The sequence below is a fragment of the Sus scrofa genome, chromosome 7, assembly GCF_054392235.1.
Source record: "Sus scrofa isolate SSC_HxYL_T2T_F1_AM1 chromosome 7, Sscrofa_HxYL_maternal_Yorkshire_Landrace_v2.0, whole genome shotgun sequence".
Taxonomy (NCBI): domain Eukaryota; kingdom Metazoa; phylum Chordata; class Mammalia; order Artiodactyla; family Suidae; genus Sus; species Sus scrofa.
Window position 1 is genome coordinate 108904054 of NC_139389.1, and position 25098 is coordinate 108929151.

General features: G+C 54.5%; 1 protein-coding gene across 5 annotated transcripts in view; it reads right to left on the reverse strand.

The window, feature by feature from the left end:
- Positions 1-25098, reverse strand: part of LTBP2 (latent transforming growth factor beta binding protein 2) — a 105987-nt gene that overhangs the window by 76180 nt on the left and 4709 nt on the right. For all 5 annotated transcript variants that reach the window (XR_014811095.1, XM_084969673.1, XM_013989162.3 and 2 more), the window contains exons 2-3: positions 21659-21729; positions 4815-5061 (exon numbers count right to left, since the gene is read on the reverse strand). Coding sequence is in view for 4 of the 5 variants with exons in the window: in XM_084969673.1 (XP_084825799.1) it covers positions 4815-5061; positions 21659-21729 (318 nt within the window). In the remaining variant the exon portion in view is untranslated. The remainder of the gene's footprint in view (positions 1-4814; positions 5062-21658; positions 21730-25098) is intronic.

Genomic DNA, 25098 nt, shown 5'->3' on the forward strand with positions numbered 1-25098 from the left:
CCATTTCCATTGTTTTAAGCCATTCTGTTTAACCAATTCCTAGGGTCATTCGTTATGCAGCCCTAGGAACTGAACACGGTACTCCAGGGAGCAGGGGGAGGGTGGCGAGTGCAAAGGCCCTGAGGTGGGAGCACCCCTGGTGTGTCTGAAACAAAAAAAACAGTTGGCCAGCAGGACAGAAGCAGAGTGAATGAAGGGAGTGAGTGGTGAGAGCTGACGTTGGGAATGTCAGAAGGGTTTGGGGGACCAGATCATTCATGTAGAGCTGCCCTTGTGGCAAACCCTTGATAAGAGGAGCTGTGACACTTCAGCAGAGGGTCCCAGCTGGAATGGGCTGCAGTGTGGATGTGGTCAGCCCCCATGACCTTTGTCTCTGGCATTATGCCTTTGAATATGTTGCATTAAACCGCAAAAGGAAACTAAAGTTGCAGATGGAATTACCATTTCTAATCAGTTGACCTTAAAAGAGGGAGAGGGTCCTGGACTATCCAGATGGGCCCTGTGTAAGCATATAGGCCCTTAAAAGTGGGAAAAGGCAGAAGAGTCAGTGAGAGATTCAGCCAAAAAGGGAGGCAAAGGGAAAGGTCAGAGTATGAAGAGTGCACCCGCTGTTGCTGCCTTTGGAGATACGAGGGTGGCCACAAGCCAAAGAGTGTGGGCGGCTTCTAGATGGAATAGCCCTCAAGTGACAGCCAGCAAGGAAGCAAGGACCTCAGTCCCACAACTGCAAGGAAGTGAATTCTGCCAACAAGTTTCTTGCTCAACCTGAATGAGCAAGAAAACAGATTCTCCCTAGAGCCTCCAGAAACTCAGCGCTGCCAACACCTTGACTTTAGCTGGTGAGCCTCATGTCAGATGTTTGACCTATAGAACTGTAGGATCATACGTGTGCATTGTTTTAAGCAGCTCAATTTGTGGAACGTGCAGGTAGGAGGAGATCCAGAAGGAGAGGGAGAGACTTGACAGGGACAAGACAAAGAAGGCTGATTCCAACTGCCTTCAGCAGGAACATGCCCCTAATGAGCCACCACCATGGGGTCCACAGTTTCCCAGACAGTTTCCACTGTCTCCCTGGCAGCCCCTCTTGTCCTGCTCAACACTGTCCTCCAGGCCTCTTGTTGCCCAAGTGCTGACCAAGCCCACTGAGGATGTCCCTGCCGATAGGTCCTCAGGTCGGACTAAGGAGTGAACCCAGTGGCGATTCCTCTCATTCTGGGAAATATGGTGACACCTCCTTCAATGCCCCTGCCCCACGATACATACATAGGGCTTGTGAGAACTGTCCTGATGGAACAGCCAAGCCAGCCCCAAACCACTACCGGTGCTACTGCTGGATCGCACCACCCCTGAGGCTCCGACTGGGCTGGGATTTCTCCTCAGAGCAAGTCTGTGCTCATGCACACACACGCATGTGCACGCACGCACACAAGTGCACACACACACACACCAAAGTTTTCTATTTGCTTTTTGCCACCCAAATCCCCATGGCAAAGAGAACCATATGGTTAACGTGTATTAAGCACTAACCTGTATCAGGCACCATACCAAGTGTTCTACCTACATGGTCTCTTTTCGTCCTCGCTGCAATTCTATCAGGTGACGCCCACTGACTCAGAGAGGTTAGGGTCTTTGCCTGGTGTCTCACAGCTGATAAATCCAGAATGGACCCCAGGATTATCTGAATCCAAAGCCCAGGCTCAGACTCTCACGACTCAAGGGGTGGTCCATGGACCAGCAGCATCAGCATCACCTGAGACCATGTTAGAGATGCTCACCCCAAATCTGCCAAATCAGCAGCTGCATGTTAGCAAGTTCCCAGGTTGTTCACATGCCTGTCGCAGCCTGAGAAGCGTGAGTGGAAAGCACCGTTGTCCAAGGCCTGCTGGTCCTAGGTTGTTGTAATCACCTCCTCCCCGGTCTCTCAAAGCCCTTCTCCAGCAGCCTGGCTCTTGCTCTCTGCCCAGCTCAGGGATGAAGCTTGGACCTGGGGCTTGGAGGGAGTCTCTAGGCCCCTGCAGCCAGCCCAGGCCACAGCGGGACAACATCAATCCACATCTGGCTCTCTGTAGGGCAGGCTGCGTGCTGCCCGAGACTCTCCTGGCCCCTCCTGCTTGTCTTCCTTCTGAGACACAAGTCTCTTGGCCTCTGTTGCGTGCTCTCTTGAAGGTGGCCTCTGGCCATCGCCTGTCCCTGCAGTGTCGCCCCTCCCTGGATGTTTTGCACAAACCCGCCTCCCCTCCTAGAATGCCCTCTGCACCATGTCACTCCCTTTATCTGAACACCAAAGGCCTGTCCAAGCTGCCATCAGGAGAGAGGCCAGCGGTGCTTGGGAAAGCTGGCCAAGTTCACAGGAAGTGTCTGACACCACCAGGCAAGCGGGACTTGGCCTCCCAAAGCAAAACACAGCTGGGCCGACAGCAGGCCGCTTGGACTTTCCCGGATTTCATGGCATTGAGGCGCCAGGGCAGAGAGAGACTGGGCTGGCCTGGAGGCTGCAGCTCATTAAAAACATCACAGTAGCCCCTAGACAGGGAGCCTGCAAAGCTCAAAAAGGACAGTCCTGCTGTGGGCCGGAGACCTTACCGCGGGACTTTGTCCTCTGCCGCCTCTCACACACAAGAAGCCTCCCAGAGCTCATTCTCCTCCCCTCCCAGCCTCCTCCTCTCCCAGCATCGGCCTTGTCCATTTATTCATTCAACTTGCGTTGACTGTGTGCCTCCAGGGCGCCAGGCACAGGGTTAGGCACCAGGGACACATTCATGAGACTGGGACACAGGAGTCCTTGCTCTCAGGGAGGGAGCTCAGGCCCAGTGAGCAAATGCACGGACCATCCCAAGGTCGACTGAAACGTGCAGCGCTGGGGAAGCCTGGAGCCTCACTGTCTCCAGTGCTCTCAGCAGCACTGGGATGATGCCCTTGGTTCCAAGTACAGGGTGAAGGTTCAGGGCCAAGTGGGCCCTTTGTTAGGTGATTCTTCAATCGGGACCAGTGGCAGAGAGCAATGCAGATGGAGCACTTTCTGCGAGCTAGGACTGCAGGCGGAGCTGTGGGAAAATCCATAGAGTGGGAAACTGACGCTGCCTTCTGGGTCACAGGCCACACAGTCTGATTGCAGTCCCAGGGCACAGACCCACAGGGAGGTTTGCCCAGGGTGAGCCACAGGGGGTCAGAGCTTGGCGGAAGTGATGGAGGGGGGTGCTTTTTGGAGGAAGTAGGACTAGGCCTTGAAGAATAGAAGGAGCAGGATAGGCTGGGAAGCTGGGGGAGGGGATGCCAAACAGCTCTGACACCGGGGTACAAGGTACATACAGCATGACCTGCCAAGCAACCACCCCCCACCACTCACGCGCACGCACACAGGGGCGAAATGCACCATAAACGGAATGAATCGCACAAGCCAGAAAAGAGCATGCAGGGGGACAGCCAGGCTGGAAGAACTCTGCTCCCACTTTGCCCTGGGCTGGCCCTGGAGCTGCCACCTCTGGGGCTCCTCCAGGTGCTTTCATGCCAGGCCCACCCACCTTGGACCCACAGCCAGGACCAGCCAGAACAAGGCTCAAGCCCTGCCCACCTGGTCACAGCCAATCCCAGGCTGTTGGCCCTCCCCCCTGCATTGTCCACCTGGTCCTTAGCTCCACCCCCTCTCTCCCCCAGCATCTCAAAGCTTTGGCCAAAGGGTTTGGCTCTTCCGGTTTTGACCTAGCAGCTTCCTGGGACTTGACCTGAGTTTACCCTCTTCTTGGTCCTGGCTGCCCCCAGAAATCACTCTCCTGGGGGGCCAGGGCCCTGGAAACCCCCCTACCAAGACCCTGGTCTTTCCCCACCCCTCCCCCTCCCCCTTCAGAGTTGCTGGACAACCTCAAGCTGTTTTCCTTCTCTGCCGAGCTTTCCTGCAGGGCACCTGGCCTCGAGGTCCGCTCCTCGCCCTGATTCTCCCAGCCTCCTCTGCGAGGGCAAAGCCTTTTTTTTTCCCCTGAGTTCATCAAGACAAGGTTCAAATATTTCAGAAAGAACTTCCGAAGTAGGAAGCAAATGGAAAAACGAACCTGAAAAACCAAAAGGAAAACACAGCTCCCAGAAATGGACCAGTTTACCAAGTTCCGATTTCCTGTCCTGAGCTAGGAAACGGCTAGTCAGGTGGCCTGGCGAGCAGGCCAGGGACTTCTGCCCTTGAACGCCGCCTCTTCCCACTTTTTTCTCATCCCCCTTCTCCTCCGTGTTCCCGCTGGCCCCTCCAAAGAGAGAGTTTAGCGCTGAGGGTGAGCAAACTGAAGGGGCTTTTTCTGGCAGAAGTGTTCTTCCCGCGTCACAGGGACCACAGGCAGAGAAGCAGGAGGAGAAGAAATATTTATAGGGTTTACTATGTGCCAGGCACCATTCTGAGTGCTTTCCTCATATGAACTAGCCTGATCCTTACCTATTAACCAGCCCGATTAATTGCAGTATTACAATTATCACCATAGTCCCCACAGTACTTGCCCAAGGTCACCCACCCAGGAAGTGGCAACACCAGGATTCGAAACAAGAGAGCCTGGTCGCAGGCACGTGCCCACCTCAGCTTCCTCCCCCGACCTGAGAGGTAAGGATTCCCCTCCCACTGCCACCGCGCACCCCGCCTGCCAGAGCCTGTGCCACCCCAACACCCACTCCCCTGCATACCGCCCCTCTGCGGGGCCAGGGAAGTGGAGGTGAGAAGAGGGGGACGGAAGGACCCTCTGGCCCTCAGCAAGGTCCTCACCAAACAGGCCTAAGGAAGAAGCCCCTCCAGAGAGGCTGCGCCCCAGACCTGGGGTCCCACCAAGGAGGGGACTTACCTGGCCGGTGGAGGCTGCGGTGCTGGTGGCCGCATTCTGGCCGTGCTGCTTTCTCGGGCCGCGCTGCTCCTGCGCAGGTTGGGGGACCCCTCGGCTGAGCGTCGGGGTGCCGGCCTGGAGTTCTGGGGGTCGAATTCCTCCTCAGGAATGACCTCTTCGCAGCGGGCTCCCCGGAAGCCGGAGCGGCACACGCAGAGCTGGGGCCGGCTGCAGGAGCCCCTGTTCTGGCAGGGCGGCTGGCACACGGCTGGGGGCACAGGGAGAGGGGGAAGATCGCCTGTCTGCTCTGGACAAGCCATCAAAGACCCAGTGACCAGTCCCACCACCCTGGAAGGACACCCCAGTGATGATGACGACGTGGGGTTACATATACACTTCAGTGCCCCCTTTTGGTCGTCTGTCCCCCCTGGGGCCCTGGCCTGCTGGTATGACCTCCTCTTCCCCCTGCCTTTGTGTGTGCTGTGTCCCCTCCCTGGTGCTCCTTCCTGTTCCTCTCCACTTACCTCAGTCCTACTGTTCCTCGAGGGCCCCTCCCCATCCCTGAGGACCTGCCTCCAGCAACTGCTCCCTCCGAAGAGCATCTGGGATGAGCACCGGCAGTGCACGCCACTCATGCCTGCCAGGCCACTGTCCCTGTGCTGGCTTTTTTTTTTTTTTTTTGGCAGCCCTGCAGTTTATGGAGTTCCCAGGCTGGGCATCAGATCTGAGTGGAAGTTTCGACCTAAGCCACAGCTGCAGCAACGCTGGATCTTTAACCCACTGTGCCAGGCTGGGGATCAAACCCGTCCGTGTCCCCGCGCTCCCAAGATGCTGCCCATCCCATTGCGTCACAGCAGGAACTCCGGTGTGCTGGCTTTTTATGTATGTGTTTCATTTTCCCAACTAATTGGCCAGCACCCCCACATGCAGCTACTGTCCCCTACACCTCTGCCTCCTTAGCTCCTAGCATGTGCCCAACAACAGCACAATCATCATCATCTTTATTACAGTAGCTACTATCTATTCAGTTCTTATGATATGCCAGGCACTGTGCTTTGCCTACTGTCTCATTTAAGCCTAAAACAATCCCATGTAGCAAGTGTGATTATGATTCTCATACGACCAAAAATGCCTCTGAAGCTCAGAGAGTTTAAACGATATGCCTGAGGTCACGCAGCTAGTCCACGGTGGATCGAGGATTCGAATCCAGGTCTGTCTGACTCTTTCCACCCCGCTGCCTCCCAGCGGGGCTGACCCATCTCTGAACCTTGGCCTGGAGCTGATGATGAGACAAAGGCTTCAAGTTAGCCACCCACAGCTCCGTTAGGAAGCTGCACATCCCAGGCTGGCTCTGGAGGTGGAGACCTCAGGACCCCATCTCGCTCCAGAGCCCACACAGTCAATCTTAGATTGAGGGAGGATGTTTACAGCTCATGTATTCATTCAGGGAACATTCACCAAGCACTCACTGGATGTGAGGCATGTGGTAAAGAGGGTCCTCTCTCAAGGCATGTACCATCTCACATGGAGGCCAGGACATATGTCATGGGATAAGAGTGGGCCAGAGCCCCAACCCAGGCTGAGGCAAGGAGAAGGGAAAGTCAGGGAGGGCTTCCTGGAGGAGGTGATGCTGACCAGAGATGCAAAGGATGAGTGCATTGGGCGTCATGTCAACCAAGAGCAGCCTGCCTACTCAGAGCAGAGTAGGGAAATGGCAGGTCTCACTGCCTGATTCCGACCACGAGCTGGATCCTGAGGCCAGAGCATTTTCCTTAATGCCTGCTTCTGAGGCTGTGGCAGTGGCAGGTTCCAGGCCTCCAGAGAAAGAGACCATGGCAGAGAATTGTAACCCTGGACATAGACTGCCACCATGGCAGGCGTTTGGCCTATTGCTTGGCTAACACTCCACCTGCCCAAACAGAGTTAGCCCTCCTTCCCCCCATTCCCCCCTGGCTACCCCTGGCTCCTGTCACCACCACTGCCAGAGACACAGTCACCTGGGGCCAGCCCAGCAGCCACACCAGGGCCAGCGAACAAGGAGGGAGCAGCTTTGCCTGACAGGTGTCAGCCCTGATTTATTCAAGGGAGGAGTAAAAGTGAAAGGCCCGAGAGGTTTCCCACGTGGACCACAGATGCTCCATCAGGCTTAACCCCTCAGACCCACACCTCTCTGCAGCCAAACCTGGTGTGGGTGAGGAGAAGCTTCTCCCAGTCTTCCTTTCACTGCCACCTCTGTGTGGGTGGTCCTTGCCTTTTTTTTTTTTTAGGGCCACACCTGTGGCATATGGATGTCCCCAGGCTAGGGGTTAAATCGGAGCTGTAGCCACCAGCCTACGCCAGAGCCACAGCAACACAAAGTCCACGCCGCATCTGTGACCTACACCACAGCTCACGACAACGCCAGATCCTTAACCCACTGAGTGAGGCCAGGGATCCAACCTGTATCCTCACAGACACTATGTCGGGCTCTTAACCTGATGAGCCACAACAGGAACCCCAAGACAGCCTTTGAAAACCAATCTGCCTTCCATCCTTCCCCTTCTGGGCCCCAAGGGTAGCCCATCCTGACTTCAACAATAAGACCTTTCACTCTCTAGAAATCCAGAACCCCAAATCCTGCAGGCCAAGCCCCATGCCTCCCTATGATTCCCTTACTTCTGGTTCCGCCTTATTTGCCAACACATCCGCAAACATTTCCTTTCTTGGTCAGACTGGGTGCCCAGGGTACAAAGATAAGACTGTTCCCTGTATGGGGCAAGCTCTGCCCAGTGGGGCGTTCTCAGAACCATGGAAGCCCCTTGCCACCAGGCAGTTAGGTAGTCAATGAGGACCAGGGTTGGCAACATTGGCGGGTATAATGAAGAGCTCATGGAAAGTGGGCGGTTGGGAAAAACTATAAAATTGGCATTTAGGGAGTTCCCGTTGTGGCTCAGAGGTAACAGACCTCAGTAGGATCCATGAGGATGCAGGTTCAATCCCTGGCCTCACTCAGTGGGTTAAGGATCCGGTGTTGCCCTGAGCTGTGGTGTAGGTCCCAGATGCGGCTCATATCCTGTGTTGCTGTGGCTGTGGTGTAGGCCGGCAGCTGCAGCTCTGATTCAGCCCCTAGCCTGGGAACTTCCGTATGCCATGGGTGCACCCCCCCAAAAAATAAAATAAAATTGGCATTTATGTACACATTTAATATTGTGGCCAATAAACGTTCTCAAAAGGCTTCCTTCCAAACCAGCCAGAATCGTTGGCAGAAAACACTCGCTGGGAAGAAAACCTTTCTGGACCAACCATTTATGAAACTGCACAAAGGCCAGATCCTCTAAGAAAGGTCCTCCAACAAGTGTTGGGTGTTCAGAGTTTCGGAGCCGGCTCTCACCAACTCTTTGGTATCCTCTCCCATGTTGTCTTCTCAAGTCTCAGCAGGAAGTGATTTCCTCACTAAGATGTGCAAGCATGTCGTTCTGGGCCAAGCATCTGCCTTACGGGATGGGACCATCACCTTCTCCCCCTCCCTCCAATCTCCCCGAAACCACCCACAAAGAGCCCCAAAGCATGGCTCCAAGTGCCCATCTCTGAAAGAGGACATTTTTAGGACAGTTCCTTACTGGTGTGCCATAAAACAAAACAAAACAAAAAAACAGTTTTCTGTGTTTCCTGTAAGGCTATTTTTTTTTCCCCATTCAAAAAGTGTTTTTGGCAAATATCACATGACATCATTTATACATGGAATCTAATAAAAAAATACTAAAAAAGGACTTATTTGCAAAACAGAAACCAATCATTGATTTCAAAACCAATCTTAGTGTTACCATAGGTGAAACTGTTGAGGACAGGGAGGAATTGGGAGGGTGGGAATGATATACACACATACTACTGTATAAAAGAGACGATCAACGAGAACCTACTGTATAGCACAGGAAAATCTACTTAATAGTCTTTAAAGCCTATTTGGGAAGAAAGGATGGATATATTTATATGCATGACTGATTCACTTTCCTATGCACTTGAAACTAATGTAACATTGTAAATAAAAAACATTAAAAAAAATTTTTTTAAGGCCGCACCCACAGCATATGGAGGTTCCCAGGCTAGGGCCAGCTACAGCCACAGTCACAGCAACACTGGATCCAAGCCATATCTGCAACCTACACCACGGGTCACGGCAACACTGGATCTTTAACCCACTGAGCAAGGCCAGGGATTGAACCCGCAACCTCATGGTTACCAGTCGGATTTGCTTTCCCTGAGCCACCACAGGAACTCCAAAAAATATATATTTTTAAGTGTCTTTTGGGAGTTCCCTGGTGCCCCAGAGGTTAAGGATTTGGCATTGTTACTGCTGTGGCTTGGGTTCCATCCCTGGTCCGGGAACTTCCACATGCCACGGGCACCGCCAGAAAGAAAAGCGTCTTTTATTTTGAGATTATGTCTTTCCTATTTTTTGGTGTTAAAATTTTCTTTTTTAATTAAAGGTGATGGCAAATGGTAGTTTGTTTTTCTAATATCCTCTCTTGGCAAAACGAAAAAGCTGGCCTTTGGTACCTAAGATATTTTTGGACATGTACTGGTGCATGAAATCCAAGCGTTCAGAACCCTTTGGGAAGGAGAGGGCAATAGCAGTCATGTGCCTTTTGTTTAAAGGAGACCAAAGCAAAACATTCCTAAGTCAACTGACCACAGATTTCAAAACCGAAGTATCAGAAAGGGGATCGGCCATCGCAGAATGGCCCACGGCGGGGCCGCTGCAAAAAGCAAGGAAGGAAATGCCAAGAGACTCTTGAGAGGCAGTTTCATGCAGCGCCGTGGGGAGTTTTAGAGAGAAAAGTTGCAGCCATGGCAGGGAGGGCATCATTGTGTCTGGCTCTTGGGTCCTCATTCCTCCCATTTTCCCACCAGAGCAAAGGCCATGGGCTATATTTGAGCAACTGAGCCAATTGAGCCAGTGCAGCCAGGATGGGATACCTGGTTTAACGAGCCCTCGTTGATGGAGTGTTGGTGATGGGTTATCAAGCATGATGCCACCAGGTCCATGTTTAACCATCAAGGACACAGCCAGCCCCTCCCTGGGGGAGGCCAGCACCCTCTGAGACCTGAGGTGATGCCTCTTTCAGCGCCCCCTACCTGCTCGCTCATGCCAGGTTCTAGCCATTCATAATCTGGGCTCCTCCTGAACCCTGGCTTTTCCACACTCCCCTGGCACTCTCTTTCTCACTGAGGATTGGACATGTGGAAAGTTTCAGCTTTGGGAATCCAGCTCTATGGAGTTAGCAGGATGCCAAAGAGAGGGGAATAAAAAGAAAACTCCCGAAATTGCTTTGAAAGTAAGAGATAGAAGGCTTCGCTCTCCCCAACCGCCCCCCAACCCCCAGTTGTGCCCCCTTCTGCTTGCACTCTACTCCAAAACAGTCGAGCAGAGGTTTGCTCAGATTTTCCACACAAAACCCCTACCTTTGGGAAGAGACCAAACTCAGAATGGGCAAGCCTGCGGGAGATTCTGGAAACAGCTCCCACGGTGCAGGCTGCTCCTACCATCCACTCGGAGCCTCTGTGACCAGCTACTGAGTAGCAAAAAGAACAGGACACATCCCCGCCGTGCGACCTTGGCACATCCCATCTCACTGGGATGCCTCAACCAGTGCCTCAGCTGTCTCATCCATAACATGGCCTGACAGTTCCCCCCTCAAAGAGTTGTGTCAGTCTCTACAGAGATCACGGATGTGGAAGTACTTTGTATCCTTTATTTTATTTTACTATTTTTTTTAGGGCCACACCCGCAGCATATGGAGCTTCCCAGGCTAGGGGTCCAATCGGAGCTATAGATGCCAGCCTACACCATAGCCACAGCCATGCGGGATCTAAGCCCCATCTGCGACCTACACCACAGCTCACAGCAACGCCCCATCCTTAACCCACTGAGTGAGGCCCGGGATTGAACCTACGTCCGCATGGATGCTAGTTAGTTTCATTAACTGCTGAGCCACGACAGGAACTCCGGTACTTTGTACCCTTTCGATGCAGTCTACTGCTGTAGCCATGAGCTATATGTGGCTATTGAAATTGAAACTGATTAAGTAAAATTTAAAATCCAGTTCCCCAGTTGCACCAGCCACATTTCAAGAGCTCAAGCCCAGCGGCTCGTGGCGTCTGCGGCTCATGGCAAGATGTAGAATGTTTCCACGGAAAGCTGTGCCGGCCGGCACTGCAAAGCTTAAAAACAACAGAAACAAAACAAAACAAAACACCATGCCCCCTGTGGCAGAAGCCAGAGGGCTTCTGAACTTCTCTGCCACGACCTTTTTCCCAGGAAAAGACAATGACAATGTGGGTCCGCGAGAAAGAGAGGGATCAGGCACTTCAGTGCAGAGGCTGGGCAGCTTTTTTGGTGCTAAATACAGCCAGTCCCCTCCCCCACCGCTCTCCCCTCCCCCACCCCCTCCCCCACCCCCACCATCAGGCAGGGATTTTGTCATCAGCTCTCTCTCCTGGGACCTGGAGATGCTTCCCCGGCCATCAGTTATCCCTGTAAGCACTGACTACAGTGTGGGTCCCTTGTGCCTGTGCCCTCCTGCCAGGTCCCCAGCACCATACCCTCTCGTCTGGGAGATAGACCTGGGTTCCAGGTGAGACGCTGTGCCCAGCACCCCCCACACCTGAAGCTCAGCTGCTCCCCAGATTAAACCCCCATCTTTCCTAAACTCTGTGTCAGAGGGCCACTAAGGATCTCTGAGTACCTGATCCCTCCGTCCGGATGGGGCCCCGTCCCCTTCCACCCCCAGAAGCCTTTGCAGGCGGGATGGTCCCCTATCTCTCGATTCGGACCTCAGCCCTTCCCCCAGTAGCCCCCCTTAGAGCCCTACTTGCAGGCCTGAGATTGCCCTTGGAATTCACTTAACTGGGGGTCTACCTGTGGCCCTGAGCTGTTTCTCCACAGCCTTGACCTGTGATTTCCGCAGAAAGGGGACCCTGATGTCATAGCCCCCAAGACCAGAAAATGCCTGTCTGGCCCACACGCACCCTCAGAATCCACACCCAAGCTCTGCCCAGGGGCGGGGTCCCCCAGGCCCCGACCTCAGCCCTGAGCCCCCAGCTCTAGGACAAGTCTGGTCCCCGAGGACTCGGCCCATTCTCACCACAGCTGTGCTGGGGCCACAGCTTAGGACGGCTGGAAACAGCACCAGGGCCCAGAGGCCAGCCAAGCGCCCGGCTCCAAAATAGCAGTTGTGTTCACATAAAAGCCTCTAATGAGAGAAAGATGCCGTTCTTGGCCCCTTGCGCGTGCTCTGCAGACGCCGTCTGGCAGGCCGAGCGGGCCTCTACCGTTTGGCGGCCGGAGGGGAGGAAGGGGAGGTGTGAGTCAGACCTTGGCCCCCAGCCCCTCAGCAGAGACCGCCCTGCTAATTGCATTAACAAACACCGAGATGTTGGGCCAGCTGGGGGGCTGGGGGCTGGGGGCTGGGGGCTGGGGCAGAGATCAGCAGGCAAGAGCAGGGGACCCCCGGGCAGGGCTCATGGCCCAGGGCCGAAGCCTGGGTTTGTCTCTAGCTCCTGCCCTAAAGCAGAAGGGTCACCTGTCCACCCCATCACAGCCCCAAAGGCTTTGTCTGGGAGGAGACAGGGATTTAAAGGCCTCGGGGACAGAGAGGCCACTGGAGATGAGAGAAGGGTGGGATAGGGTCCTGGAGCAGCCCCCAACAGGGACGAGGCAGGGACCCAGCCTCTCCCAGCGCCTGGAAGACAGTTCTATGGCTGACGTGGAGTCACCCAAGCCCTCCTGAAACTTTCATTTAGACCTTCGTGGGTCCTAGCTCCACGCCCAGGACCCACGAAGGTCTAAATGAAAGGCCTACACCATTCCCGCTTATAACTCAGCCATGGCCAGGGCAGAAGTGTGGAGGAGAGAGCAGCCTGACAGTCAAAAAGACCTGCCTTTAAATCTCAACCCTGTGACCTCAGGCAAGTATTTTCACCTCTGCAAGCCCCAGGGCCCTCAACTAGAAAGTGGTCATGCGTCCAACATTTACTGTTTGCCTTGGATGGTAAGCAAGACAGACAGTGTCCTTTTCTTCACGGAGCCTCCAACTTAGTCAGAGAGACTCATAAAACCAGTAAACAAACAAGCAGAGGAACAGAAATTGGGGTATGAATGATGGAGGAAACCATTGAGAGGCCGGGATCCAGAATAACAAGGTTGGCGGGGCAGCTCGATTCAGAGTGGTTAGGGAAAGCCTGGAACAAGGAGCCAGCCTCATAAGAGAGAAGAGGAAAAGCAAACGCAGAGAGAGAAAGCACAGCCCGTGCAACAGCCCAGGGGCGGCACATTCCGGGAACCCAGGCTGGAGGCGGTGAGCAAGGGGCTGAGAGACAAGGCTGGACACAGAAGGTCTGAATAGGAATGTGTTGTGATCTAACCGACGGGGAAAGATCTGGAGAGTAAGGGGGGCAGTGGGAGCAGTCAGCCAGCGGCAGCAGTCACTGGCTGGTGCCCGGAAATGGTGCAAAGTGGCCGTGGGGCAGGGAGAAGCCAACAGACCGCCTCCCCCAAGAGATTTAGGAAGCAAACAGGGCTCGATGATAGATTGGATTGAAGACTGAGTGAGAGGAAGTTGTCCAAAGTGGTCCCCAGGTGTCTGGCTCGAGCGTTCAGGTGGATGGGGAGGCCTTTTAATAGGATGCGTAAGACTGTGCAGGGGAGTCGGCTCAGAGGGAGGGAGGGAAGCCATCCTCTTGCTTCAGACAAGCTGGACTGGGGATGGCTGGACGGCGTCTAGAGCAGATGTCGAGGAGGCAGCAGGACCAAAGGAGTCTGGAGGCTGGAGGAGAGGCCTGGCTGAAGAAGGATATAAATCTGGGCGTCGTGAGCCCAGAGACAATGGTTACATCCGTAGGAATGCATTAGATCATTCCAGGAGCGGTGCAGCGAGAGACAAAAGACGAGGACCCAGGACTCAGTTGCTGGGTAGAGGAAAAGCAGCTGCCAGGGACACAGGAGGGAGCCCGGACAGACAGTGACATGGTGGCCACTCATAGGGTGAAGGGGGTTGAAGGGTTTATCGTGGTCCCTGGCACAGAGCAGGCGTGTCACTCTTTTTTTTTTTTTTGTCTTTTCTCTTTTCTGGGCCGCATCCCCGGCATATGGAGGTTCCCAGGCTAGGGGTCTAATTGGAGCTGTAGCTGCCAGCCTATGGCAGAGCCACAGCAACGCCAGATCTGAGCCACGTCTTCGACCTACACCACAGTTCACAGCAACGCTGGATTCTTAACCCACTGAGGAAGGCCAGGGATCGAACCCAAGACCTCATGGTTTCTAGTCGGATTCGTTGACCACTGCGCCACCATGGGAACTCTGTTGCCACTCTTATTATTGTTGCAGGTTAACTGTCTGGCACAGTGCCTCCGGGTGCTCAATAACGGGGGACAACGAATGCTGGACTGGCTTCGCATGGCCCCCCTCTGCGTGGGGGGTTTGGAAGCTCTGGGGAAAGTCCTGGGGCAGTCCAACCTTAAGATGCTGGGTAGGAAAGGAGAAGCCAGCCCAGGGGGCGAGAAGCAGCAGCTGCACATGGCGGGAGGAAACCACCAGGTCCTCCGTGTAATCCTTCACCCACTGAGTCCTTTAACAGACAGGTACCAAGTAGGTACCCCCCTGGTATCAACAGGACACAGGCCCCTGCTCCAGGACCCCCTGGGTAAGAGCATCTCCTAAATACTTCATTGAGCACAAAGGCTTGGGGCACACACCTGCTCACAGGAAGATCTAAGGTACCATGTTGGCTGGGTCTCTTGGTAGGACTGTTCCCTTCATGTCAGTGGGGTCTCCACCAAGGTCATGTGATTATTCCCTTTAGCGCCTTCCGCTTTCCTCCCCACCACTCCCACCAACTGCTAGGATGGTTCATCCAGAGATGAGCCACACAGGCTCAAGCCTCTGGCTCCTGGCAGTTTTTAACCGGTCAGTAAAGAATCTGCAAATCCCATGATTTCCCCTAACATTTGTTGAGCACTTATCATTACGAGGCCCTGGGGCCAACTTCTTTAAATTTGTGTGCTCCTCTGAAGAGTCTTAAAACTACTGCAGGTACTATTCTCATCCTCATTGACACATGGTGACAATGAAGCTTAGAGCAGCCCAGCAGGTTAGCCGAGAGCACTGTGCTAATAAGTGGTGGAGCAGGGGTTTGAACTCAGGGAGGCTCGCTCAGCGTTGGGGCTCCTCCTCACCTGATCATAGGCTTGCCTTTTGGAATGGGGTCACTTACAGGGCTGGGGTGGGTGGACTGGGGGAGCTCCCTCAGGGAAGCCAAGGAGAAGCTCACATCAGGAGGCATGGGGACATCACAGCACTGAGACTGGACCAGAGGGCCTGTTGTTCTAATGGCCCTGTGCACACAGAGGCCTGGGACCCGAAGACAACTGCAAATGTCCAGGTCATTCCAGGGTCTCCTGAGCACCAGGGGGAGTTTTCCCAAAGGGTTGAGGGGACCTGAAGCAGCAGAACACCTGGGAAAGGCCCTGTGTTATTCGGTACACACTTGCTGAGTCTTTATCTTGTATCCAGTGAACACCTGTCACTGTGCTGCAGGCCCCGGTTGCTGTGAAACACAGTCCCCGCCCTCAACATGGAGGCCAAACACGTATGGAACACACAGAACATGCCAGGCCTTGAACTAAACATTTGCCCTAAGTTACCTCATTTGATCCTTGGAGTTCCGTGAGGCAGGGACGAATATGAGTCACATTTTACAGAAAAGGAAACCAAGGCTCCGAGAGCTCAAGCATCCTGCCCAGGGTCCTGTTGCTAAGCAACAGAGTCAGCACTTACACCCAGGCAGGCAGCACGGTCTCTTGGGTCTAGATTAAAATGACAGCTAAACTTCCCAGGTGCCAGGCTCCCTGCACACACTTGCTCATTTCCCATGAGCAGTGACCAAAGCCCTGCCCTCTGGAGCCGGCTAACTGGATTCATCCCCAGGCTCTGCTGACTCCCAGCCGCCTTACAAGGACAAATAGTTAACCTCATCTGTAAATGGGAATAAAGATCAAGTCTAGTTTAAGGTTGGTTGGAGGATTGAAAATGAATAATCAAGTTCTAATCCACAGTAAGCGCTACAGTGTAGTATTATTATCATTATTCATCTTTAAAAGCAGCTCCCTAGAGATTGTTAGACCCACTTAATGGATGAGGCTCTATGGTTGGAAGAGGGCCAGGCACTTGCCTGAGGACACATAGCTGGGATTCAAATCCATGACTCCTTGAATCAGGCATCAGAATCTAAAGCACATGCTGTGAAGTTTGAGCCTTGCTGCTGGGGTCGGGGAAGGGGGTGGGGAAGAGTAACCCACCTAGCCCCCTCCCCAATAGCCTTCTGCCTCCCCCAGAACAGCCCCAGCCCCTGTTCATCTAGGCTGAGATAATGAGAAGCCAAAGAATTCTTCAAATCCTCTTCCCACATGGGAGCCTTCAGAAGCCTCCGCAAGGCTGTGTGTGGATATTAGGGCGGGCCAGTCTGGGAAGGTGGGACAGAGTTCCAAAAGCCCGAACTCTAAACACGATCCAGTCACCCCACACCCTACCGTCCTTCCCCTCAGCTGAGAGGGCCAGCAGGCCCCAGTCAGCTGCCGCCACAAACACATAAACACATAAATCGTGTGGCAGAGCTGGCAAAGCCACAGAAGGAAAGGCAGATACCAAGACCAGACAAGGAGGTGAGGGCCCAGCTCCAGGCCCCGCCAGGGTGAAGAGAGCAGCTGGGCTTCCAGCAACAGACACCTGCAGACACCATAGTTCCCCGAGGTCAGGTGACTGGACAGGGATGAAGGGCCTGCCAGGGGGATGGCTGGCAGGTTACAGCCACCTAGGATGCTGGGAAAGGGGGCAGATGGGGATCCAGAGTGGGAGGTGGGGGCTGGAGGACAAAGGCCATCACTCCCCATGCTTGGCAGTGGGTTGGACCCACAGATTTCTGAGAGAGACTAGGGGACAGATTGAGTCCCCACGCTGTTCTGGGACTAGACTTCGTTCTTGGCAGTTGTGGGGATGTCACACACACACTCCGCCCTGTCAGCCCCCGTCTCCCGCCAGGCCAGGGGAGGCAAACTGCTAGTGCCAAACTGCTAGGCCGGAGGCATGAGCATTCCCCGGCATTGGCAGTCTCGGCTCCAGCCAGGAGGGCAGCTGTGGGGAGGGGCTCAGGAGATCTGGACACAGGGGAGCAGGGAGGTGGGGCGGGGTGGCGGGGGACGCAGGAAAGCCAGCTGACCGGGTGTGGAACCAAGAGCCCCATACTTGACACAGCTCCGGACCCAGCCATCCAGGGCCAACATGCTGCCGCCCACGTGGTTCTCATTAGGCTCATTAGCCGCAAAATAGCAACAAGCAAACAGCACTGGGCCCAGCTAATTAGCACACAGACCTTCAGTGGGCAAGACGAAGAGGCTAACGCCCACTGGCAATTCCTCCAGGACCATGGCCAGCCTGCATGCCAGGGTCATGGGGAGGACGAGGGGAGTGGGGGGGGGGAGCAGCAGGGGGAGAGGGCCAGGGAGATAAACGATGGGGCCCAGGACCCCCCGGGCCAAGGGGGCACTGCCAACATGCTGGAGCAGCCCCCTACTTGGAGCATCAGAACACAGACACACACACAAACACAGACACACACACACACACGTTTTGAAAATCTGCAGACTCACCCAACCTTGAGTTTCCTGTGTTGAAACTCCAGTCTGGCAGAGAGTGATGCTGGAAAGTCCTGAAGTTAGGCAGCTGAGGACCTTCAGCCAGGCCCATGCCCAGACCCCTTGGCAGCTGGCGAGATGCCCACCCCCTCTGAAGCCCCCCTCTCCAGCTTCAGTGAAAACCTCAGCAACATTCTCTGCTCAGCTCATTAAGACTTACAAACCCTCCTCCTCATCTCCAGCCCCAAACCCCTCTCAAGCCTCCAGAGCACCCACCCCCCACACCCCCTGCTCAGCCCTGCTACTCAAAGGGTGGTCCGAGGACCAGCATCAGCAGCAGCCCCTGGGAGCTTGTTAGAAACACAGTCTCTCCAGCCCCACCCAGGACCTGCTGAAGCAGTCTGCACTTTAATAAGATCCCGGAGGATTCTTTTTTTTTTTTTTTTTGTCTTTTTGCCTTTTCTAGGGCCACTTCCCATGGCATATAGAAGTTCCCAGGCTAGGGGTCCAATCGGAGCTGTAGCCACCAGCCTACTCCAGAGCCACAGCAACGCGGGATCCGAGCTGCATCTGCAACCTACACCACAGCTCACGGCCACACCAGATCCTCAACACACTGAGCAAGGTCAGGGATCGAACCCACAACCTCATGGTTTCTAGTCAGATTCGTTAACCACTGCGCCAGGATGAGAACTCCCAATCCCGGAGGATTCTATGGGAACATTCAAATTTGAGCAGCACCCTCCCCCACCCCCCAAGGCAGATCTTCCTGTGACTGACCCTAAACTCTGCTCAGCAGCCTTCAGCCCTGGCTAGAATCACCTACGGTGCTTTAAAACATACCAGTGTCCAGCCTCCAGCCCCAGGGCTTCTCCTGAGCATAAACTTACTGGGCTACCTTAGCTCCTCTGCCCAGAACAGTCACTGATTTTGAGTCTCAGATCCTGGTCTTATGAGCTGTGTGACTTTGAGCAAGTCATCTGTGGCTCGCTGTCCTCATCTTTAAAATTACGAAGAGGGGTCCCTCCCCCAACTCCACCCCCAGCCACGAAGCACCTGTCCTCTGAGAGCCCCCCACTAATCCAGGTTCCCCCCAAAGGGAAAGAATTTTCAAGCAGAAATCTGCTTTGCTGTTTGTTTATGAGTTTGGGGTCTTGCTTTCTGTATCTGGAGTCCTCAGGGAGACCTAAGATTCTGCCCAAGCTCCAGCATCAGACTGGGAGAGGGGCAGGGCCATGAGGTCTGAGGCAGAACCAGAGGCTGCTGAACCAGCATCCCGGCCCCACAGGCGTGGAAGCATCCCCATGGCGCTCCTGTCTCACCCCTTCTCAGGAGGCATCAGGAGAACCAGAAATGAGGGCATCCACCAGGGAGGGGAACGCCATGGGCTTTGTCATGCGTCCGGACCATTAGCTGTGAAGCCCTCACGCTGAAGAGTCGGGGCTTGTCCTTGGGCAGGAAGGGGTGCAAGTGAGACTAGGGCTTTGCAGCCAGGCTTTGGGCAGAGGGTACAGGCAGCTCCAGGAGGAACAACTGGGCCAAGCTTCTGGCGCTGCCACAAAAACCTAGGCACCAACGAGGGCTCGAGACGGGCTCTGGGTGTGAGGAAGAAAGACCCATGTCTGTCGTCACCTGTGGGGACCCCAGACTCCACAAGGCCCCAGCTTCAGCTGGTGTTGGGAGGGAACAAAGTCCCATAGATAAAAGTACGGGGTCAGACAGCCTGGATCCAGCCCCAGCTCCAGGACTCGGAGGACTGACTCCTTAGCCACGTTTCCTAAACAACCTGAGCCTCGGCTTCCTCAGCTGTAAGTGGGATGATCCGTAAATCCTCACGTTATAGGCTCATTGAGAAGCTTAACTAAGATGATGTCTGTGCAGAGCTTAGCACAGTGTTGGGCATAGAGTAACCCTCAGCTGTTGGCTAGTAGGCATTGTTATTGTAGGAGTAATGGTGGTGGTGGTAGAGGCAGCACTAGTAGTCATGGTGGTAGTAGCAATAGTAATGGTAGTAGCAATGGTGGCAATAATGGTAATGGTGGTAGCAGTGGTGGTAGTAGTGACAGTAGTAGTAGTGGTGCTGGTGATGGTGGTAGCAGTGGTAGTGGTAGTAGTGATGGTGGTAGTAATAGTGGTGATAGTAGTGGTAGTAATAGTGACATGGGTAGCAGTGGTAGTGATGTTAGTGGTGGTAGTAGTGATGGTGGTAGCAGTGGTTGTGGTAGTAGTGATGGTGGTTGTAGTAGTGATGGTGGCAGTAGTGGTAGTGATGGTGGCAGTAGTGGTAGTGATGGTAGTGATGGTGGTAGTGATGATAGTGATGGTGGTAGTGGTGGTGGTGATGGTGGTGATGGTGGTAGTGATGGTAGTGATGGTGGTGATGGTGGTAGTGATGGTAGTGGTGGTGGTAGTGGTGGTATTGGTGATGGTAGTGATGGTAGTGATGGTGGTAGTGGTGGTGGTGATGGTGGTGATGGTGGTAGTGATGGTAGTGATGGTGGTGATGGTGGTAGTGGTGGTGGTGATGGTAGTGATGGTGGTAGTGGTGGTAGTGATGGTGGTGATGGTGGTAGTGGTGGTGGTGATGGTGGTAGTGGTGGTAGTGGTGATAGTGATGGTGGTGATGGTGGTAGTGGTGGTAGTGGTGGTAGTGATGGTGGTAGTGGTGGTAGTGATGGTAGTGATGATGGTAGTGGTGGTAGTGATGGTAGTGGTGATGGTAGTGATGGTGGTAGTGGTGGTAGTGATGGTAGTGATGGTGGTAGTGATGGTAGTGATAGTAGTGGTAGTGATGGTGGTAGTGGTGGCAGTAGTGGTAGTGATGGTGGCAGCAGTGGCAGTAGTAGGGCTGGTGGAAATGGTAATGGCAGTAGCTGTCACGCAGCAGGAGAAGGAATAATAATGGTAATAGCAGCTCATCTACATCCCCGGTTCACATGAAGTGAGGCCCAGAAAGATAAAGGTAAGATATCTAGCAGCTGGGCACAGTGATTAAGAAGAGGGACCTTGGAGTTCCCGTTGTAGCTCAGAGGTAACGAACCCGACCGGTATCCATGAGGACACAGGTTCGATCCCTGGCCTTGCTCAGTGGGTTAAGGATCCAGCATTGCCACAAGCTGTGTGTAGGTCACAGATGTGCCTTGGACCCTGCATTGCTGTGGCTGTGGTGTAGGCTGGCAGCTGCAGCTCCAATTCGACCCCTAGCCTGGGAACCTCCATATGCCTCGGTGCAGCCCTAAAAAAAAAAAAAAAGAAGAAGGGCCTTGGAATCAAGTTACTCCACCCCACAGGACCCATGAAGGCGCTTGCACAGAGCGCTTCATGGGCACTTGCTCTCAGGTTGCTGTTTCCGCCTCCGAGGCTGCCGCCCTCAGTGAGGCTGCGGCACAGAGTCCAACTCTCCCTGCTCCCTCCTTGGTCGCCACGTAATGAACATGACTTCTCTCTCCTGTCATCTGGGCCAGACTGCCAGGCTTCAGAGCAGTCCAGAGGGGGCTCCAGACACAGGATCAGAGGCTCATCTGACAGTCCCAGGAAGACACCTGAAGGGGCCGGGACCCCGGGCCAGGGGCCAGAGCAGAGGTGGATTCCCAGAGCTGCGCTGTGAGTGCTGCCCTCGGGAGTGTGCGGTGCAGAGGCTCCGGGGCCAGGTGTGTGCTGCAGACCACAGGGCTGTGGGGCTCCACAGGGTAAGTCAAGGGTGAGCCCACATAGTGGGGAATACAGGAAGCTTCCCAAACCCAAGCCGGAATTTTATCTGAGAAGTTGTTTTCCAGTTGGAGGCATTTTTTTTTTTTTTTTTCTTTTTACAGCTGTACCCACAGCATATAGAAGTTTCCAGGCTAGGGGTTGAATCGGAGCTACAGCTGCTGGCCTCCACCACAGCTACAGCAATCCTGGAGCCAAGTCGAGTCTGCGACCTACACCATAGCTCACAGCAACACCTGAGATCCTGAACCCACTGAGCAAGGCCAGGGATCGAATCTGCATTCTCATGGATACTAGTCGGGTCGGTTCGCCACAATGAGAACTCCAGTTGGAGGCATTTTTAAATCTCCTTCCTCCCAATGCCTCCCCCTGGAGAGGGGCTGCCTGCTCAAGAGGCAGGTTGGGGAAGACACCTCTGCTCCAGGTTCTGGTGGCCGTGCCCAGCCCAGCTTGGGGGACAGAGAGGGAGGGGGTGGGGCGGAGGCACTCACGTTTGATACAGTGGTTGGTACTGTTTGCCGTTGTCCATCCCGGGCAGCACTGTCCCCCGCAGACATTCCTCCTGTGGGGTCACCGAAACAGGGTCAGCATAAGGCTGCTCTGAGCCAAATTATTCCCAGAGCCCTACTGATGGTCCCGCCCACTACAGGCAGGGCCTGGGGGAACTCTGCCAGGCCGGGCTCTGTCCTGCTTCCTGGGGAAGGTTGCATGGCTCTGGAGGGGATGGGGGTGGCACTTTGGGATCCTTCACACCTAATTATTTTTCTTCCATTTTTGGCCACCCCGAGGCATGCAGATTTCCCAGGTCAGATCCAAGCCACAGTTGTGACCTAAGCCTCAGCTGGGGCAATGCCAGATCCTTAACCCACTGTGCTGGGCCAGGGATCGAACCTTCATCCCAGCGTTCCCAAGGTGCCGCCAATCCCATTGTGCCATAGCAGGAACTCCCCTTCACATCTAAGATTGAATCCTGACTCTGCCGTCCTCTGCCTGACCTTGGGAAGCCTCACTCTTTACATCTGTACAATGGAGATACCAGTACCCGCCTGAAGGAGCTGTTACAAGGATTGAACGAGATGGGAATATGTAGCACTTGACATGGAAACAGGCACTCCCCGGAGACAGGGATCAGGAAGAGGATCAAAAAGCAGGTTCAAGGTGGTTCCGACACTTGCCAAGGCTAAACAATAAGAAGTGCCAGAGCCAGAGTCAAACCTGAGTTGGCCCAACTCTAAGTCATGCTCCAACTCCACATGGCCTCTCACCAAAAATAATCACCATGGCCCCTGCCAACAAATGCTGACAATCCCTGGGAAGCTGGAAAACACACGCACAACCACCTCAAGAACATACATATGCATCACCTGCCACAAGGGCACCGTGGGAGGGGCCCCAGCCCTCGGGCAGGCTGGTGTGTGGTGAGACTGAGCTCCCCAAGCAAGCGGGGCTCCAGGATTTCTCTTGAAGAGGAGCTGGCGAGGCGGCAAGCTGGTAGAAAGATGGGGCCTTGGGTTCGGCTGCCTCTGTGTGGCGAGCAACCTTTTCTCGGGGGGGGGGGGCTGATGGGACTCCCTTAATGGGGACTAGTCCCTCCCCAGCTACATCTTGGCGCTCACATCAAGGACACCCATGGGAGACACTGACCCGCAGCTGTCACCGGGCCATCAACCCACCTGGCTCACTCTGCTCTCAGGCCCCTGTAGCACCAGGAGGTTTCACTCCCGCCCCTCCCCTGACTCTCAATCTCAAGAACCAAATGTCCTGACCCAAGGAACTCCCTAGAAGGGCTCTCCTTGGAGAAGACCTGTCATTTGCTCTGCCTCCTTGGCTCAGGCTGGGCCTGGCTCTGGCTTCACAGGCCCTGTCATTACCCTCAGAAATCTTCCACTAACACTGAAACTCAGGGTGAGCGGGCCAGCAGAAGTACAGACCCAAGAGTCGGGGCAAGTGACAGACCAAGGGGCCATTGCTGTGACCTCGTGGCCAGCATAGCCAGCATCTGGTCCCACTTAGGAGTTTGTTTGACTTTTGTGTGGACCCCGAAGCGTGTGTGGTTTTTGAAACCTTTTGAAATATTCAAAATAAATTTCTGCAGCTTGAAAAAGCTGGGGCCGATTCCTGGCCCTTTGGCCCAAAGCTGAGAGGAGCTGCCTCCCAGGTTGCTCCTCCAGGGGCTGTGCCATTCCGGCCACATCCAAGTCTCTCTGGTCTGCTGCCGGCAGCAGCTTCCCAGTGCCGTGAAGGTCCCCTCCCCACTGGGGACCAGGACACTGGGTTCTGGGGAGGGGGCTGGTCCTCAGACCCAGGGTCTCTGCGTGTATGCGCTCGGGCGGGAGGGCGAAACTCCCCACCGTTTGAAAGTCATTACCCCTTGGGGTGGTGACCAGCCTCTTAGGGGCCTGTGAGGTCTTGGAGAGGAAACTGACAGCACACCCTGGTGGTTTTCTAAGAACCAGGGTCTGGGGGAGCCCAGAGGACACAGACTGAGGGGCCCACCTGGCTGAGAGGGTCACGGCATGGAGCCCAGCTCGAGGAGGCCCCCGAGCCAGCTGTCAGCCTCAATGCCCTTAGGATGGCTATGTCGCTGACCGTAGGAAGGCAGCAGCTTGGCCTGCCTTGCCTGCCTATGGCAGAGCCCTCAAGGTCATCAGAACCATGGCGGGGACCAAAGGTTGCCGAGAAGCAGGTGGAGCAGCCCCGGACTAAGAGGGTATTTGAGAGATACAGGGGTCCAATCAGAGTCTCGGGTACAGGCTCTGGGAGGTGACCAGATGGGAGATGACCAGTCAGTGGACTCTGACCAGCTGGAGAGAGCTAACCAGCCTGACTAGCTGGGGTGAATGACTCAGTGGTTCTGACTCTCTGGAAGATACCACTCAGAGATTATATAAGCCCGGCCTTTCAGGCAGCACCACTCGGCAAACACGAGCCCAATCTCAGTATCATTGCCCAGCCCTTGGGGACATATGTGGCCCACAGCCTGGGATGGTTGCTCTTCCATCTGGAACAAATCTGATCATTCTAGTCCTCTGTTAAAAACCTCTTGGGAGTTCCCATTGTGGCTCGGCGGAAATGAACCCAACTAGGATCCACAAGGATGTGGGTTTGATCCTTGGCCTCACTCAGTGGGTTAAGAATCCGGTATTGCCGTGAGCTATGTCATAGGCCAGCAGCTGTAGCTCCAGTTTGACCCCTAGCCTGGGAACTTACATATGCCACAGGTGTAGCCCTAAAAAGCAAAACAAAACAAAACAAAACAAAAAAACCCACAAAACCTTTCAAGGCTCTCCACTGGCCTCCACAGAGCCAGTCAGACCCCCCTGCCTGTGTGGTCTAATGGCTCCTATCACACCAGCATCCACAACCAAAGCTATGACCCTCCGAGGATGCAAAGTTTGTTCTCCCCCAGTTGCGCCACATGTGGACTCACTTCAATGTTTTGCTGCTGCTGCTGCTGCTCTCTCCGCCAAGAATGCCTTGCCTGTCGTCTTTGCCAAGTGAATTCCTTGACACGCTCCGAGACTTCCAGATTCAGTGTCACCTCCTTCCCGTAAAACATCTGCACAGCGTCCCCCTTTCTCCAGCCACCACACCCTTCAGTACCAATTGTCTCAGGTTGTGGGTGTCTGTGCCTCTGTCTTGAGGATCTGGAAGGTTTTTTTCCTATTCCTCTTTGTGCCCCTAGGGTCTAACGTCAGTGCCTGACGTGTGCCATACACTGAATACCTCTCTGCTTCACTTAATCCAGTGTTTCTCAAAAAGGTGGACAAACATTACTGAGGGTAGGAAAGGGGGTTGTAGCTTTCCATATTCACCACACGCAGCCCTGCTGAAATGCGCAGTGAGAAAGCCATCCCCGTTTTAGCGATCTTCCTAATCTGATTAGATCAGGGGGGCGCAGTCTCGGTCCGAGGTTGGGTCTTCATGCCAG